The sequence below is a fragment of the Opisthocomus hoazin genome, chromosome 3, assembly GCF_030867145.1.
Source record: "Opisthocomus hoazin isolate bOpiHoa1 chromosome 3, bOpiHoa1.hap1, whole genome shotgun sequence".
NCBI classification, from domain to species: Eukaryota; Metazoa; Chordata; class Aves; order Opisthocomiformes; family Opisthocomidae; genus Opisthocomus; species Opisthocomus hoazin.
In genome coordinates this window covers 13,613,578-13,630,399 of record NC_134416.1, presented here as the reverse complement: position 1 = coordinate 13,630,399, position 16,822 = coordinate 13,613,578, and the positions used below count along the sequence as shown (strand labels likewise).

Below are 16,822 nucleotides of genomic sequence, written 5' to 3'. Positions count from 1 at the left end.
GAAACCTACCACTTATTTGAAAGAGGGGAAAAAAAAAAAAAGCCCTATTTCCTTAAACCTATTAGTCTTTCCGAAATCCCCTAACTCTGAACCCCATCTCCATGTTTGTCTGCACACCATGTATGCGTTACGCGTGTGTATGCCAGGAGCCCTGAAAGCACTGACAGCAGGGCCCAAGGCTTTACTGAATTCTCCAGCAAATCGCCAGCCGGCAAGCAGAGGATACCAAAGGAGCCTGATTATGTTTCCATCTCGGTGGTGTATTATCCAGCTAAACATGCCTGATGGCATTCAGGAGATTGACACCAGCCTTGCGCCTAGCTGCTTCACGGGGAAGCGTTAAGACGCTCCTATCAAAACACAGCTCGGGAAGAAAACACCTCTTTTTGTGTGGCCAGCGTGGTCACAAAGCAAGCAAAATTGGAATAGTCACCAAGCATTTCCATGACTGTTTATTCTTTATCTTGAAAAGTGTTGTTCTCTTCAAGCCAAGTCTATTTAAATAAGCTGTAACAGCTCACTTCAATAGTTTGCTGTGTTTGTTCGGTTGAAATCAATGCAATCTCTTCACCTGGGCACTGCTACTTTGGCCAAGGGCACCTGATCTCATTCTGAATAGTAGAAAAATGCAGCATTTTTTTAAATGTTACTGAATTAATAGCTTGGGTGGTGGGGTTTGTTGTTTTTTTTGTTTTGTTTTTGGGTTTTTTCAAGTGCTAAAGAAAATCTTTCAGCAGTTTTCCACCAGTGACAAACTCCTGCATTATCTGCTCAGCCTGCAGTTATCTGCAACTCTGAATTCTCTCTAATAAACTCAGCTGAAAATTAAGAGGAATTCACTCTATCTGTGTTCCATTAGAATTTGCTTTCACTTTTCCCTGCTGAAGCCACATCTCCAAGCTCGCCTTTCTTTCTGTAACACACAGCACAAGCCTTGCCCATGAATTCTGTCATCCTTTTGAGCTTTTCCAAAAAACTCTCCCACACCACATCCCTGCTGAAACCAAAGCCCCCCCGACTCCTACCTACAGCAGAAGTGCAGAACACCTACCACTCCACAGGACCTAATAACTGGGGTTTTATCCCACCCCCAGCAGCGAGGAAGCGAGGAAGCCATTTAGTGATGCTTGTGGGGACAAACCAAGGAGACGACACAGGAATCACACCAGTGCAAGACTCCAGAACCCTGGGGAGCAGCTCCTTCTCCAAGACCTCTTTGCAAGCCACCCCGAGCACGGCAGCCCCACTGCCACCCCGTGTCTCACCTCCAAGCTGGCAATAATAGTTCTTGCTTTTGTCAAAGCGCTCGTCAAGAGAAATGCTAAGGATGGTGGAAAGCACACACTGAAAGAGCCAGAAAACGTCATCCTTGATTCGACGTGTATTACTTTGTCAGTTTAAACACAAAGAAACAGCAGGTGGAATTCGACGTCTTTGTCTAAGAAGTGCTTTTGTGACATAAAGCCACTTTTGAAGAGTCCTCACAGAGTATTTTTAAATGCTGTCTCTCCCAGAGCTTTCTCTGCTCCTTCTTCCATTTCCGATTTCAACCGGCTGATAAAGGAAATCAGTTCTCCCCCCTGGAAACGTCAGGGTAACTCAGGTCCTGGCATTGTCTGGGGAAGCAGCAGCCCTCCTCTGCCTCCAGCCCTGCTCCGAGAAGGAGCTGCTACAGGAATCTGGGTCACAAATCCTCTTTTTAGCTCCTCACGGGTTAAAATAGAAATCGGTTACGGTGCCTGTTTGTTTAAATGGTTTTCTTTACCATCATTAATGGTTCAATCCGGGGACTACTTCCCCCAAAATCACTTTGTGCCCAATTATTTCTTCACCGTCGGATGCAGCAATCCGACGTGTCTTCCACGAAATGTGCGTTCCACCAGTCCCGCACAGCACCGCACGGCGCCAGCTCCCCTCACGCTGCTCGGCGGGGCCCGGCCCTTGGCTGCCCGTCGAGACAGGTCACCCGTAAGCCCTAACATGCCATTATCCTACCCTATTGCTTAATTAGCCAGTTTACAGGTGATTAGTCATCCGATTCCAGGGCCCAGCTCCACCTAATCTACGCTGAACAGAGGCAGGGAAACACCTTTCCACCTCAGGGCTGAAAAACAACATGGTGCCTTGTGCCTGTCACCCATGTAGCCAGGCCGCAATTAGGGGCATGAAACAACTTTCCCTCAGGGACAGGCACCACAACCAGTGTTTGAAAGGCACCGGGCTGAGCTAGCAAAGCACCTGCAATCGCCGGGCAACACCACCCAGACCCAGCAGCGTCCTCCATAGCTGCAGCTCCTGGAGACAGGTCCTTCCCGCCTGCCGCCGGGACGGGACGGAGAAGGACACCTCTTCATTCAGTGACATCCCATCCGACATCCAGACCCGTGGACATGGGCATAGGTTTTCATTTGTGTCTCTCTTCCTCACCATTCAAATCTCTTTTAACTGGCAAGAAATTTCATCTTCCCCAGTTGAAGGTTTGCTCATGACAATAACTGGTAAATTATTTCCTTGCCTTTGTCTCAACCCGGAGCTTTTTCATCTTCTTTCCTGCCCCGTCTCGTTGAGGAGGAGTGAGAGAGCAGCTGGGCGAGCGCCCGGCAGCTGGCCACGGTCAGCCCTCCACACCAGGGAAGAGGAGGCGATGCTCACTCACAGGCAGCTTTGGAAGGAACATTTAAACCCTGGATGGATGAAGAACCCTTGTGTTTGCGAACCAGCACAGACACCCTACACAAATACGACTCTACAAGAGATTTACCAAAGTTTGTTTTTCCCTTCCTTTCAGGCCAACAATCCTGCAGGCGGAGTGAGAAGAGACCCAGATGAGAAACTCAGTGATTTCTCAATAAAGGAAGGGCAGACTTGCAGCAAAGGATCATATTTACTGAAACTGTTATTGATCACATCTAATGGCAAGAATAGGCACCCAGATTGTTGTATTTAAGATTACAACTTCAGTATCAGCAATCTTGACAGTTTAAAACTGTTCTGTCACTCCTTCTGCTAAGAAGTTATGATTCTTCTTTTTCCATTAAGAGAAAAGACACTTACTTCCTTTAATAATTTATTTCCATGCACCCCAACTCCCACAGACGAGACGCATCACATCTTCTAAAAGAACACTGTCAAGAGTTTTTAAGTGCTTTCATTTATCAGAAAGGCTTTACAGTCGTATTATCGGCTCTTGCTGGGACACAGAGTACAAAAGCAGCAGAAAGAGTCTGGTATCTTGTTCACAGCAACAACCCATCTAAACTTGTGGGGCAGGGGGAAAGAGACAGAGCGCTGCTCTACAGTAAAGAAAATTCAGAATCTAATTTTGGCTGTTCCAGCTAAAGAGGTAGGAGCAAAAGGGACCAGGCGGGCAGCGCCTTGGCTTTATCTCACCGGTTATCAAAGCAAGAGCTGTATGCCTTCCAGAAGAGTACTGAACAATGACTATCTGCAGACTTGAACAGAATGGAAAAAAACATTACATAGGCTACAGGAGTTGGGACTTCTCCACCTCAGTGCAGTCGTTCAGCTATGACCAGCTAAAAAAACGTGTCGCAAACACACATCACTTATCGAGCTTCATGCCCTAGTAACACATCCAAATGCTATACACCTATCTTTGGAACAAAAATTGTAGCTTTGCTCCTGCACATGTCCTCCTACCCCTCCAAAGTAAATTATGCTGAAAACAAAAGATTTTTTAATACAGTTTTATCAGATATCAGAATCACAAGTATTATTACGAATGGCTGATTTCTGTGGCATTCAATACACTACCTCTAAGCAGCAAAGAGACTTCATTGTGCTAGACACCACACAAAGTCACAGATGTTACACACAAAGAATGGCCTGCATAAGCAAGTATGGTTTGCACGTAGAGACTATTACTTTTCCAAGGGGCCTTCAACAGGCAAAAACAGGAAAAAGTGGAGGGGAAGGGGACAGGAAAACAATGGCAGCCTCAAAAAAATGGGTTCCGGCCACAGACATCTCAACACATGGGAAGATGTAAGGGTGGACAATCAGCTTCCCTTCCCAGCTAACATGTGGCACTGGAAGTTTTTCCTCTTTTCTATAAGAATCAGTAGTCAACTGGGGAAAAGGGCACTTGGGCAGCTACAACTGCAAGAATTACAAAGCACTACCAAACATTAACACATTCCTCTGTGCAATGCACAGATTTAGCCAAGTCCATGACTCATGAATAGGATCCCCCGGTCCTTTAATGAGCCACAAAAGCTCCTGCAACACGCAGGTGAGCAGAGTATGAACATCATCTTACAAAAAGTTCATAATTGCTCTTCTCCATCCAAAAATATCTGCTTGTTGGTTTTGCCTCTTTCTAGGTTAAAAGAAAAAACAATTCAAGAGCCTGTCTCATGAAGCTGCATCTACTTCCCAGTCACTCACCAGAACAGTCTCAATCTTTCAACAGTCTGAAACACAAATTTTTCTAGTAAGATGGACTTCACTCCATGAAGATGCAGAAGTGTACACAACACCTATGACTTATTTGGTTTCATTTACCTCATTTCAAATACAGAGTATTGTAGAATGGTTTGGGTTGGAAGGTACCTTTAAAGATTATCTAGTCCAAGCCCCTTGCCATGAACAGGGAAATCTTTCACTAGCCCAGGTTGCTCTAAGCCCCATCCAAACTGAACACGAACACTTCCAGTGATGAAGCACCCACAACTTCTCTGGGCAATCTGTTTCACTGTCTCACCACCCTCATTGTAAAAAAAAAATTCTTCCTTGTGTCTGATCTAAGTCTACCATCTACATCTATCCCCTATTTGTTAAATTCAAAATCAGAACTGAACCAACAAAGTCCCAATACTGATTTCAAGAGCATCCCATAGACCGATGTTGTCTATCAGCTGGTTTCCAGTGGCGCAGCACAAGAAAATCAGTTTTACTTGCAGCAGAGAAGTTTCGGGTTGGACAATCCATCTAACTAAAAGATCAGTTAACAGGCAGCTCTGAAAGGTCAGGGAGATTCCCTTCACTGGAACTCTTTAAGGAAGAGAAACGTATTTATACAGAGGTCTTCTAGGAAAGCATAATACTCCCACAAGGCAAGGAAAGGGGCTACCTGACTGCAAAATCCCTTCCATCTTTCTAAGCTAAAGGTATTGCCATGCACAGGGGAAGTTCGAGCTTAACTCCAGCAGCAAAAAGGACGCTCAACTCATGCAGAACGCTTGCTGGGCCAGGCATGAAAACAACATGGCATGGGCCAGCAAAAGACAGGACACGAACTTCACAGATTTCACAGCAAGAGCTGAACACACTCATTACTGAATGGAGGAAGAGACAGGTACAAACTCAGGGTCTGAGAGATAATAGTGCACACAAGTGAAAGCAAAAGCTTGTCAAAGATCAGATTCAGCTGTCATTTAACACGTAACCACCCTTCAGGAAAGAAAGCAGGGGTAATTAAAACCAAAATCTTGTATCCATACACGTATTTCCATTCTTTCTGCCACTTGCTTAGGGAACAGCAGGGTTAGAAACTCATTTCCCTCAGCATGCACAGCATAAATAGGCATGCCAAGCTTTGCTTTCACAAGATGATACATTATCACAACATTGCAAATTATGCAACAAAACACTACTGAAGACATCTCAGGCTATTAAAAAAAACCCTGTTGACTAGATATTTCTTCTATGCATCACAGAACCACTCATTTAATATTTTCAGAACTGTTTGGTTTTCAGTCTAAACAGAGCATTAGAACATTGAGAAAAAACAGATAATGGCATAGTATCTGGATTTTAATCTTGACCTTCTCAAATCTGGAAAATCCAGAAAAGGTTAATCACCCTACTGGGGAAAAAAAAACACCACACAGGTATCAGTTATTTCTACATTCCCAAAACCACCTCAAGAACTGTAAAGAATGCCCATTTCCCTGAGCACTGAAATGCTGCACTTCTTAGTAAGAACGCAGGTATTTATTAGACCTCACTAACCATTTACAGGGGGAGGGAACCTCAGTCTGGTACCATTCTGTTGTTGGAGCTCTAGAGTCTTTAATTTGTATTATAATAAAGCCTGTGCTGCGCTAGCCTGTATTTAAACATCCCCACTGGAGGAGACCAGTTGCTCCGTGGTTGTGACTTCGGTTTGTAGTACAGCAAGGGCCTGTGAAAACTCATCCCCCTTAGTTGCTGCATGGCATCCTGGCTTACAACCCAACCCATGGTCCGCACTGACACAGCACGGGAGCCAACATCAAACCTCTACCATCCACAGCCCAGTTTCGTAGTTTGTAAGACGAAGAAACTCAGCTCCACAGCAGCCACTTCGTGGTTTAAATCCAAGATTGGGTAATTAGCAAACAAAAGTTATACTCATACTGTGAAAAAATACATCATGCATAAACATACAGTCTCTGCTTCTCTAAACACAGGAAGTTATTCGCAAGAGAGAGGAGGGGGAAAAACCAACTAGCCACAGCTTCTAGAGATCTTTCATCCCATGCTACATTAAAAAAGCTGGGCATTAAGTAGTCCTCCAGAGGAAGCATTTAGTTCCACATTCTTCCCTGCAGGTCTGAACAAGTTCGCAAGCCTGAATAGCAGACCTCTCCTCAGAGAGTCATCAATACGGCCTTTCATCCACTCAGTCATTAAGCGGCCACTGTGCATACTCGGCAGCTATTTTCTAAACCCACAATATTTCAGCTGGATCAAAACAAAGATAATTAAAATATCAGGAGGCACTCGGTCAAGTTAATGCCTACACAGGACCGCCTCAAGCCAACAGCCCTGTGCTGGTAACGCCACCACCACCACCACTCGGGTCTCATCACTTCTTTCCAAGCAAGGAGGAACCTTCATTTCTGAGCATTCGTTGACTGATCTCAACACAATCTCAACCACACAAGCAGTCAAAACAATCTCCAAGACCCAAGAAGCGGCAGCATCTATTGCCAAAGTACTGACAAGCGTCTGAGTTGACCACAGAAGTACCTCACTGGGCAAAAGGCAGCAGCCAGGTAACAAAGTTTTTACTGCTGTATGAACTCTGGCTCTTGCCAGACAGTAAAGCAAAACCACGGTTGTCACAGGCTACTTTTCTCTCCATTTCACTCATGAGAAGAGAAACAACCACTTTCAAGCTCCAAGTTCAGCACTGGCTTTGCTCATGGACAATGGACAATCATCAGGTTTGCTCACAGATCATTTTGTTAGGAGGCATCTCAAATAAAGCTTTATTAACAAAAAATCCCAGACTAAGCCACTACACAGAGGGCTTCAGAGACACTACAAAGCACACATGTGACTTACATAGCAAAAAAAAAAAAAAAAAAAAAAAATCTCATATCTCATGTTTGGGTGGGAAGCATGATGGCAGTTTATGTGGAAGACAAAAACGGGAATAAATCTGAACCTTACTGTATCATGAACTAAACACCTCTATTTACACGCTCATTGCTAGCATTGCACACAAGTTCATTCCTGCAAGTATTCTTTTTAAAAATATCAAAGCCGATTTGTTAAATGATGTTTGTACACCAGCTAGCATCCTAGAATTAAAATGAACTACATAACACTTGGGGTTGTTGACCAGAAGAGTGAAAAATACAGAGCTCACACAGCCCCACAAGACAGACGGCCAAATTCTGCACAATCTATCAGCCTATGGTTAAGATGCTCCAGTCAGACTTCTCCATTAAGAAACTGAGATGTTCTGTAATTTCAGTTACAGAAGAGGAGTTCAAGACACTTGTGTTGAAAGTTGATCAGTTATTTGTAGATCAGTGCCTGCAAACACTGGGCTATCATGGGGGGGCAACAGCAATACTTCTTAAGCAGCAACACCGAAGTGTTGTGTATGTGTGGCTAGAAACATGCATTACACTGGGAGCTTAAACACCATCCCCTCATTAACTCCATGCTCTAGATGCACTCAATTCCTTCTTGTCCTAGGGGAAAGCAGCAGAAGTCACAGAACCTGCAGCCATAGCTTGGCTTTCTGTAAAATGGGAGCCATTCTTTGGAGCCAAGTCACACACATAGCACTCTGAAGATGAAAGCTGTTATGGTCTTAACCACAAAGCTACCAGACATTTTGTCTCCAATTCTTCGAAACATCTCACCATTCAAGCCATCTCACAGCCCAGCAGGAAAGAGTCAATCAACATCCTTAAAGGTCAGCACAGATGCCTGTGAACAGGGCAGTGCCCAGCGCCTTACAGCATCAAGGCAGACATAATTTTTAGTTGGAAAACATGCACTTGAAGAGGGAAATGCATTTCCACAGTAGCCTCTTCGTTGTACTAGCTCAAACCCCTCTGTACCCACCTTTGTGTGCTCTGAAATAGACCAAAAGACCTTTCTGGATACAGTTCCTATTCTGCTCTGTGCCATGTAATGCTTTCCACTCATCTTCAAGACCACACTGTCTCTAAGTAGATCATGAACCTGAAAGACGTTTTTCAGAAGCTAAAACACACAGGCTGTTAAGCAGAAGATGCTATGTACAGGTTCACAGGACTACTCCACCAACTGTAGCGACTGCTGTACTTTGAAAAAAACATTGCAAATAAAAAGTGGGATTTTTAAAGTAATTTATAGCAAAGATTTTGGTACATCTCCTGCACACTCAGAACTGAGGAAGAGAGCAGCTAACTCTCCTGAACATCACCCTCTGTTAGGTATTAACCAGCCCCGAGCCTGTAATTACACAGACTTCTTGTCCTCCAACATTTGTTCAGTCAACTGTGTTTCACGCAGCACTGCACAACTCCTTCCACACTCACAACCTCCCAAACCCTATTATGCAGCCCCTGGCGTCCTGCCATATCAAGAAGGAGCACTCTTCGAAGACATTAAAAATCCTTGCCCTGGGTATGCCACAGAACAAGCCAGCCTCATACACACTTACACAGCGAATGCTCAGCAGTCATATGAATTGCTAACACTCACACAAGAGTATTCGGATCAAGAAAGAATGTGTCCCTAAAAAATAAATTATTTGAGAGTAAGTATGTTCCCAGCTATGTCCTGCTGCATGAACCCCAGTATTAAACAGGCACGCAGGAGCTCCCTTCCTGCACCACCATTCAGCCTGCGCTGCACATCAATCCCTCCCCCTCCAAGATGTTTGCAGAAAGACACTGCAGCTGCTTAGAAAACACAAGGAATTTCAGTGTACGCAAGCCAACCACTTGGGCAAGCAGGTTTGGGGAGGCAGCGGGGTTAAGGAATCAGTACAGCCAGCTAAGCCCAAAATGCCTTGGTGGTAAAAAGATTAAAGAAAAAAAAAAAAGGAAGAAAAGCTGCATAGAGTGGAAATTAACTCATTTCATGCCTTTTGGAGAAGGAGAAGAAATGTCCATTTGCTAGGTTTGGAATGAATCAGTTGCCCTACAGACTGCCGTGCAAGGGGCATACAAGTGCAACGCAGCACGCGTGGGAAAGGGAGGACAGAGATGCCCTTTCCTCTCTCCAAGCCTGTACCTGTCTGTTGCACATGAAACATTTGCTTTTCCTCACAAAAGTTACCATCCTTCACAGCTGGATTGAAACTAGACCTTAAAATCGTTGAACTGACCATTCCTAATCTCCACAGAGACCCCAAGCATCATGTGAAGCACAGCTGCAGAAGAGCTGTCAGATGATGACATGTCAGGGTAAAACAAATCTGCCCAGATTCTCTGCTACATGCGGGCTCTGCCTCGGATTAACACAAATGCAGAGGACCTGCAGCTGCACTTGCCGTAGTAACTGTCTCAGCATTTCCATTTGTTCCAGCAATTATTTTTTTCCATTTGGTTTATATTATTTGCATGACCAGCACAAGGCCGTCCCTCGCAAAGCAAATCAGGCCTACTCAACAAATGGCTCTTAATCCTTCATGCGACCACCCCCCGGCTCCATCTTCCACAGAAAAGCAAGATTCAAATGCAGCTTCTCACGGCTCACTTCCTAACAGCAGACAGGAGGCTGCAAAAACATAAATGTTTCTTGTACCCATATGCTCATGTCTTTCTCCTCTGCTTTGACCAAGAGCTTTGCACAGCTGAAGCCAAAGGTGCACGGCCCTCTCGTCCGAGAGCCCCACCAGCAACGGAGTGAAGGGAAGGGTTCACCTCCTTCACAGTACTAAAGTAGAAGTTACTGCCAAAAGCAAAACATTGCTTTTATAGAGTCTTCAGCTAAACAACTGCAAGTAAGGCACACAGACTTCAAATAAATGAATTTCTACTCCCTCTTTGGGAACCTTGTTTTTGCTCACCAACATGACGACGTTTGCAGTCCCCCTCATACCAGCGCATCCCTCACATGCGGGGAAATGAGGGAGACCAACGGGTAACTCGCACCAGACCCATAAAAATTCAGTTATTCCTCCCACTTGGTATAAATGAAGTCACAGACAGCCTCTGTTGGTCCACCTGCTCTTCACCGACCTTCTGCACATGCCCACCCCAAGGGTGTTGGGTGCTGTACACGTACAGCAAGCCCCTGCCCTGCCAAAACACATGCTGGCAGGAGAGGCGAGGCAAACAAAAAAATGTGCAGAAAGGAGAAGAACTGGCATCAAGCAGATGATGAACCACAAACACTACCAATTTCAACGTTTTCAGGGGCATTTCAAATCAGAAGGAAAAGCAGCATTAAAGAGAATCTGCTCTGCATGACAAGACAAGACCTTTTGAAACTCATTCGCAACAGGCCCTTCCAAAAATTAGCTGCACTGATTTGCTTTGCACTACAAGAAATATTGAAATTAACAGCACATTACAGCATCTCATTTCTCAATTGCCAGAAAAGAGTTACAAACCATTCAGATCAAATACTTCCTTCCCACAGGGAGCTACAGAAAGTATGCCGTGTTCAAAGAGAAACCGCACAGCGTTCAAATACAGCACACAAAACTATTCCTCCGAGGGGACACACACGTCTTATATTTCCATTTATGAACTTTGATTGCTTTGAAAAAGATCTTGCATAAGAGTGTAACAACCTACAAGAGCCACGTACTCAGCGGTGTATCGTAGGAAACACCGGGGCTGTCACAATGGACCAAAACTTAAGGATGGGACGGGCAGAAGTTTTCCCACCTTCATGATTCTTTAATCTGATCTTGACATCTCAAAGCATCAAAGCCCAATTCTAGAGCACAACGGCCAAGTACAATTCCCATTGTGGACTTTCCACAAACAACCCTGTCACCATGTACACCACATGCTACTCAACAAATGGGACCCTTGTTTTGCATAGAAGACATGGACTTCCCTTGTCAGCAGACTGAAGTTCCAGATGTCCACTGAAGTGCTGTATAAACGGGATGTTTGTTACCCATTCTTATATTTAACTCAATAACATAATTTCTCTAAATCAGTTAGCTTTATGTTAAATTATTTTGGAGCTTGTTTTGCAGAGCATTAACCACAAAATTAGTTTTGGTAGAGGATGGAGAGAAATTTTTGGTTTCTGGAGGAAATATTAAAGGCAGTTCAAGAGACCCTCAGCCAGCAAGAGATAATCTTGCTATCAAAAAAATGTGTTAGCCACACTGGCGTATATTGCCCTCATTAAGTTTCAAAGTGAACGCAGCACGGAGACAAATGGAAACAATCACATCACTCAGGACTGTAATTCCAGTTTCTGTAACCTTGTCAAGATCAAGGAGAGCTCAAAATTAACAACAGGTACACCTGAGCTAGTTCTGTGTTAGTGTGACCAAAGAGAAAAATCAGTCCACGCATACTGTATCTTCATCACCTTGGCTGCAGCACCCATCTGCATCCGCTGGCAAGACTTCAGAGTAATTTTAATACACTGCTGATTAACCCTACCATCTTTACAACTAAGTTTAAGGAAGAGGAATACATATGACAAAAAGAACCTGCAAATTATTTAGTTAAAAAAAATTAAAAAAAAGGTGGATGCTGCAGCAAACCCCCCAGCACTGCAGGGTATGTGGGGCCTTGATCAGAGGCTGCGATGAGCAATAGGCAGAGATAGTGCACTCAGGTATGTATGGGCAGACTCCTACGCAAGTCTCCAAGATTTTGCCAGAAGCCTGCCCACACAAACCTGACTACGTGAAACAGCACTTAAAATGCTAATTTTCACCTTACTACTAAAGGTACGATGAGTTGAAAGGTTCTGTCAAAAAACAGCTACTTTTTCTTCGAAATTGTCACGATCCTTTGTGCAGAATTCACAGAGAATCCTAGAGCATCTCATCAGCCGTACGGCATTAGCTGCATCAAACTGAACTACAGGTAAAAATTTTTAAACAGCCACCATGCTGCTAAAGATCTGATGTGATTCCTTCCAAGCCTCTCTCACCAGTAATTGCCAGTTCACAAAACAGGTTCCACTACTATGGAGGATTAAGAAAAAAATATTCACACCTGTGCCCATCTTCATAAGCTCATGTCAACATGCTTCTGAGGCGCATTCCCATGCAAGTAACAATGTGTAAAGGAAAAAAAAAAAAAAATCAATCCATACAGCAAAGGCCCATTTACTTAAGAGCAAGAAAAATGAAATGCACTGCTTATGGAAAGAAGCGGAGAATAAACATACTCAGTGTGTGTCTGTGCTGAAACCAAACCGTGCTTCATCTGGAACAGAGCATCTCCTGCATGTTCCCTGCACAGCCCACTAAAATGATTCCAGGATTTGTGATCGTTTCCTGATTTCGGGGGGGAGGGTGCGGAGGTGTTTTAAAAACAGAAGGAGGCCGAGAGCCCACGGAACACCACCGCCAGGACTGCAGCATTGTCTTGACAGACACACACACAGACACACGCACGCACACCCCCCCTCCTCTCCGCAATCTGCCTGCTCTTGACAAGCCATGCTTTTAATTAAACGTCTCCAAAGATCTGTTGAGAGGGAAGTGCATATGAAGCCTTGCCAGAAAATAACTTCTAGGGCAAACAGCTTCTCCACCCTCCCAAAAATGACACTAGAAGCCGTTCACCTCTGCCAGGCTCCCTCCTAGAGCAGACCACCTCCGCCTCCACCACTTCTTGGCGGCTCTTTCTCCCGCAGCCCTCCCCGCTCATCCCCCCGCACCGAGCAGAACACCCACACAACCCCCGTGCCCCTGGCCGGGAGAAGCGCAGCGCGCACCGTCGCTGCCTTTACTCGACGGCGGTCCCCCCGCTACCCAGCGCGTCCCTCGACACCTCCCGACCACCGCGTCCTTCCCAGCGGCCCTGGGCGGCAGCCGGGCTGCCCTTGTCCAGGGAACACTGCAGTATTCTGCAGTACGGCCGCGCCGGAGAACGGGCACCTCGCAGCCGGGCTTTGGGGGACGCACGGCTGGCAGAGCACAGCAACGCCCTCGCGCTATTTATTGCCACCAGCGCAGGGCGGGAGGTACCCGCTCGCCCAAAGCAAACCCTGGAGAAGTGCCCTTGGCCGCCAAGGGTGACGGGGAGCGCCTCTCCCAAAGGGACCCTCGGGCAGGCGGGGATTGCTGGTGGAGAGACCCGGCCACTCGAGACCCCTGCATTCACGCACAGAAAGCAGCGAATAACCACCTCCGTGAGCACACAGGGCGTGAAGGTGCCACCACGTAACCAACCGCTGTGATCCAGGCAGCCACCAACTTTCCAGCATCTCCCGGCCGGGGTTTGCTTCCCCGCCAGCGCGGTGCAGAACCCTGCGCTGCCCGCCCCACCCCGGCACCCGCCGCGCCCTGATCCCCCACACCACGTCCTCCCGGCGAGATGACAGCCCACAACCGGAAAAATCAAAAAAAGAAGGTGGTGGAGGAGGGAAAAAAAGAAAAAAAATATATAGGAAAAAAAAAAAGAGAGAGGTTTAGAAACCGCTGGCCCTGGTGCAAGATTGCTTGCGCGTCTGAGGAGATGGAGAAGAGCGAGGGAGGGCGGGAGAGGCGGTGTCCTGCCAGCAACTCGCAAGCCCCGGGGGCGAAGCGCCTACACGGAGCCCCCCGCCGGGAGCAACCCCCGGGGCAGGGTCCCCCCCCAAGCCCCCGACTAGGGGCAGGGTCCCCACTCGACCCGGGGATCGCTCCCCCGGGATGCGGCCGCACCTCACGGCGCGAAGTTTCGCCGGGCCCGGCGGGGAGAGGCGTCCCCTCAGCCGGGCCCCCCCCCCGGCTCCTCCGCCTCTTACCTTCATGTCGCTGATGATGGTCTGGAAGAGCCCTCCGAGCGCGCCACACTCCTTCTCTATCACAGCCTCCATTTTCCCCGCTCGAGCACAGCGGAGGAGGCAGAGGCTGCCGCAGTCTCACCACGAAGCCGGAGAAAAACTACACGCCGCGCCTCACGCAAAAGCAAAAAAACAAGGGGGGGGGGGGGGGGGGGGGCGGAGAACAAGCCGATGTGGGCAACAAGGGGGAAGGAAAAAAAAAAAAACAACCCACCGCACCTGAACGCCTGTCTGCCCACACCTCTACAAATTTAAAAACGGGGGGAGGGGGGGGAACATGAAACCCGGCGCTACCGGCGCCTCTGCCCTACAGACGGCTGCCGGCCCCGCTCGGGAGGGGGCTCGGAGCCGCGACGGCACCACCCTCCCACGCACCGGCGCCCACCACAGCCATCGCCGCGCCCGGCGGCCCCGACCGGCCCGGACCCCGCGCTCAGGGCGGCGGGAGCCCGCAGCCCGCCAGCTCCGCGGCGCTGGGCGGACGCGCACGCACGCTCCCCCCCGCGAAGAAAAAGAGGTGGGGGGAAAAAAAAATATGTATCTGTACAAAAGGAGGCGAGACGGCGCGCCCAGGCGCTCGGCGGGCGCAGCCGCCGGGGGTCCCTGCCAGCCCCAACGGAGCAGGCTGCGGCGACCGCGCGCGAACGACACACCGCCTGCCCTCGCCGGGAAAAACCCGCCCGCCCGCTCGCCTGCCCCGGCGGCGGCGTCCGCGTCCCCAGCGCCGCACCGCCCTGCGCCCTCCCGCGCGGAACGCAGCGCCCCGCCCCGCCGCGTCACCAGTGCGGCCGCTGATTGGCCGGGCGCGGGCGGTGGGCGGTGGGGTGGCGCGGGAGGCGGGTCCCGGCGGCCGGGGCGGCCCCGCCCGCAGCGCTCGGCGGAGGGAGCGCGGGGAGCGTGCGGGGCCCATCGCCGCTGAAATCCGGCCGTTTCTGGTCAAAAACGCCCGCTCCCACCGTGGGAGCTGGCAGTGCCCGGCGAGGCCCCACGCAGCGGGGGGCGCGGCCCTGGCGCGGCGGGAGCAGCCGTGACCGTGGGGTGCGTGGCCACCCTGGGCCACGGGCGCAAGGCGATACCGACGGGTGTCAGCGTCGGTATTTTTAAGCCATTGAGTTTTCACCTGGTGCCCAATCTCGCAAAACGTTGCCGTCAGAATTACCGGACGGAAGCCGGCGCCTGGCGTCCTGCGGGCACTGGCACGTGCCGTTGGCGTCGCGACATGAGCGGGGCGCGCCGAAGGGGCTGGGGACGCCGCAAGCTCGCCCGCTGGGTTGGCGCGAAGCTCTGCTCGCCTGGCTCGGGGAGCTCAGGCCCAAAGGCCCCGCCGCCGCCGGCCGCAGGGGAGCCGCGCGCTGGCGCGAGCAGGCTGCGTCGCCCGGCCGTTTGGGAAGAGCCCGGGGTAGAGCCGGGACAAGGTACATGGGGAAGAGCGAGCCTCCGACCTCGAAGTGTGTGTGTAGAGGGGTCTGTGTTCACACACACAACCATGACTGAGCGGGAAGTTTAGAAATCTGAGTTACTGAAATAAAAATCTATCCTGCAAGCTCTGCCTGAGAAGAGCCAGGGTGCACGCCGCCATATTTTGCTCCGTTTCAGCCAGTATCTAGGTACACGCACGTGCTGTGTTCAGTTCTCTGCGTTATTTCGGCGCTGAAGGAAGAGGCTGGACAGGCACCCTGCCTCCGGCCGGGCTGTGGCAGCACAGGCTGCCGCAGCAATTCCCCCTCCGCTTTTTCCCATTTCACAGAATCACAGAATGTTCGGGGTTGGAAGGGACCTCTGTGGGTCATCTAGTCCAACCCTCCTGCCGAAGCAGGGTCACCTACAGCAGGCTGCACAGGACCGCATCCAGGCGGGTCTTGAATATCCCCAGAGAAGGAGAATCCACAACCTCTCTGGGCAGCCTGTTCCAGTGCTCCGTCACCCTCAGAGGGAAGAAGTTCTTCCTCGTGTTCAGACAGAACTTCCTGTGCTTCAGTTTGTGCCCATTGCCCCTTGCCCTGTCGCTGGGCACCACTGAAAAGAGTCTGGGCCCACCCTCCTGACACCCACCCTTAAGATATTTAAAGGCATTTATAAGGTTCCCTCTCAGCCTTCTCCTCTTCAGGCTGAACAACCCCAGCTCCCTCAGCCTTTCCTCGTAGGAGAGATGCTCCAGTTTCCTCATCATCCTCGTAGCCCTCCGATGGACTCTCTCCAGTAGCTCCTTATGTTTCTTGAACTGGGGAGCCTAGAACTGGACACAGTTCACCCAGGTCTGACTGAGTGGCTCTGCACGACCCTTTCTCCCACCGATGAGCCCAGCAATTGTCCCCAGCGGGTTGTGATAACGACACCGGCTCATTGCGCGCAGAGCTTCAGGTGCTGTCACAGCACCAGAGGTCCCCTGGGACACAGTCGCATCCAGCGGTTCAGCACGGAAAGTTGGTGGCCTACTTTGCTTCCTTCAGCTGCTCCGTTTCTGCGATGATCCTCGTTATAGGACAAGTAGTGTCTTGGCTAACCTCCTTTCTGGGAAGGAGAATTTCCAGTGTAAAAGGCTTCACAGGAGTAAAGGTAGCAGAGTGCACAATGCACGTGGGACAGGAGGGAGAGAAATCTCCTTCTGTAATGAAAAGGCTGTTGTTTAAGGACTGCGTTAATGCTTTAGTTAATACATCAGGGCTGT

At 49.1% G+C, this 16,822-nt stretch overlaps 1 protein-coding gene across 11 annotated transcripts in view; it reads right to left on the bottom strand.

Moving 5' to 3' along the window:
• MTSS1 (MTSS I-BAR domain containing 1) overlaps nucleotides 1–14,850 on the bottom strand; it is a 132,930-nt gene extending 118,080 nt beyond the window's left edge. For all 11 annotated transcript variants that reach the window (XM_075415577.1, XM_075415574.1, XM_075415580.1 and 8 more), the window contains exon 1: nucleotides 14,116–14,850. In XM_075415577.1, the coding sequence (XP_075271692.1) occupies nucleotides 14,116–14,187 (72 nt within the window). In that variant the 5' untranslated portion in view covers nucleotides 14,188–14,850. The remainder of the gene's footprint in view (nucleotides 1–14,115) is intronic.
• Between the last annotated feature and the right edge of the window lie 1,972 nt (nucleotides 14,851–16,822).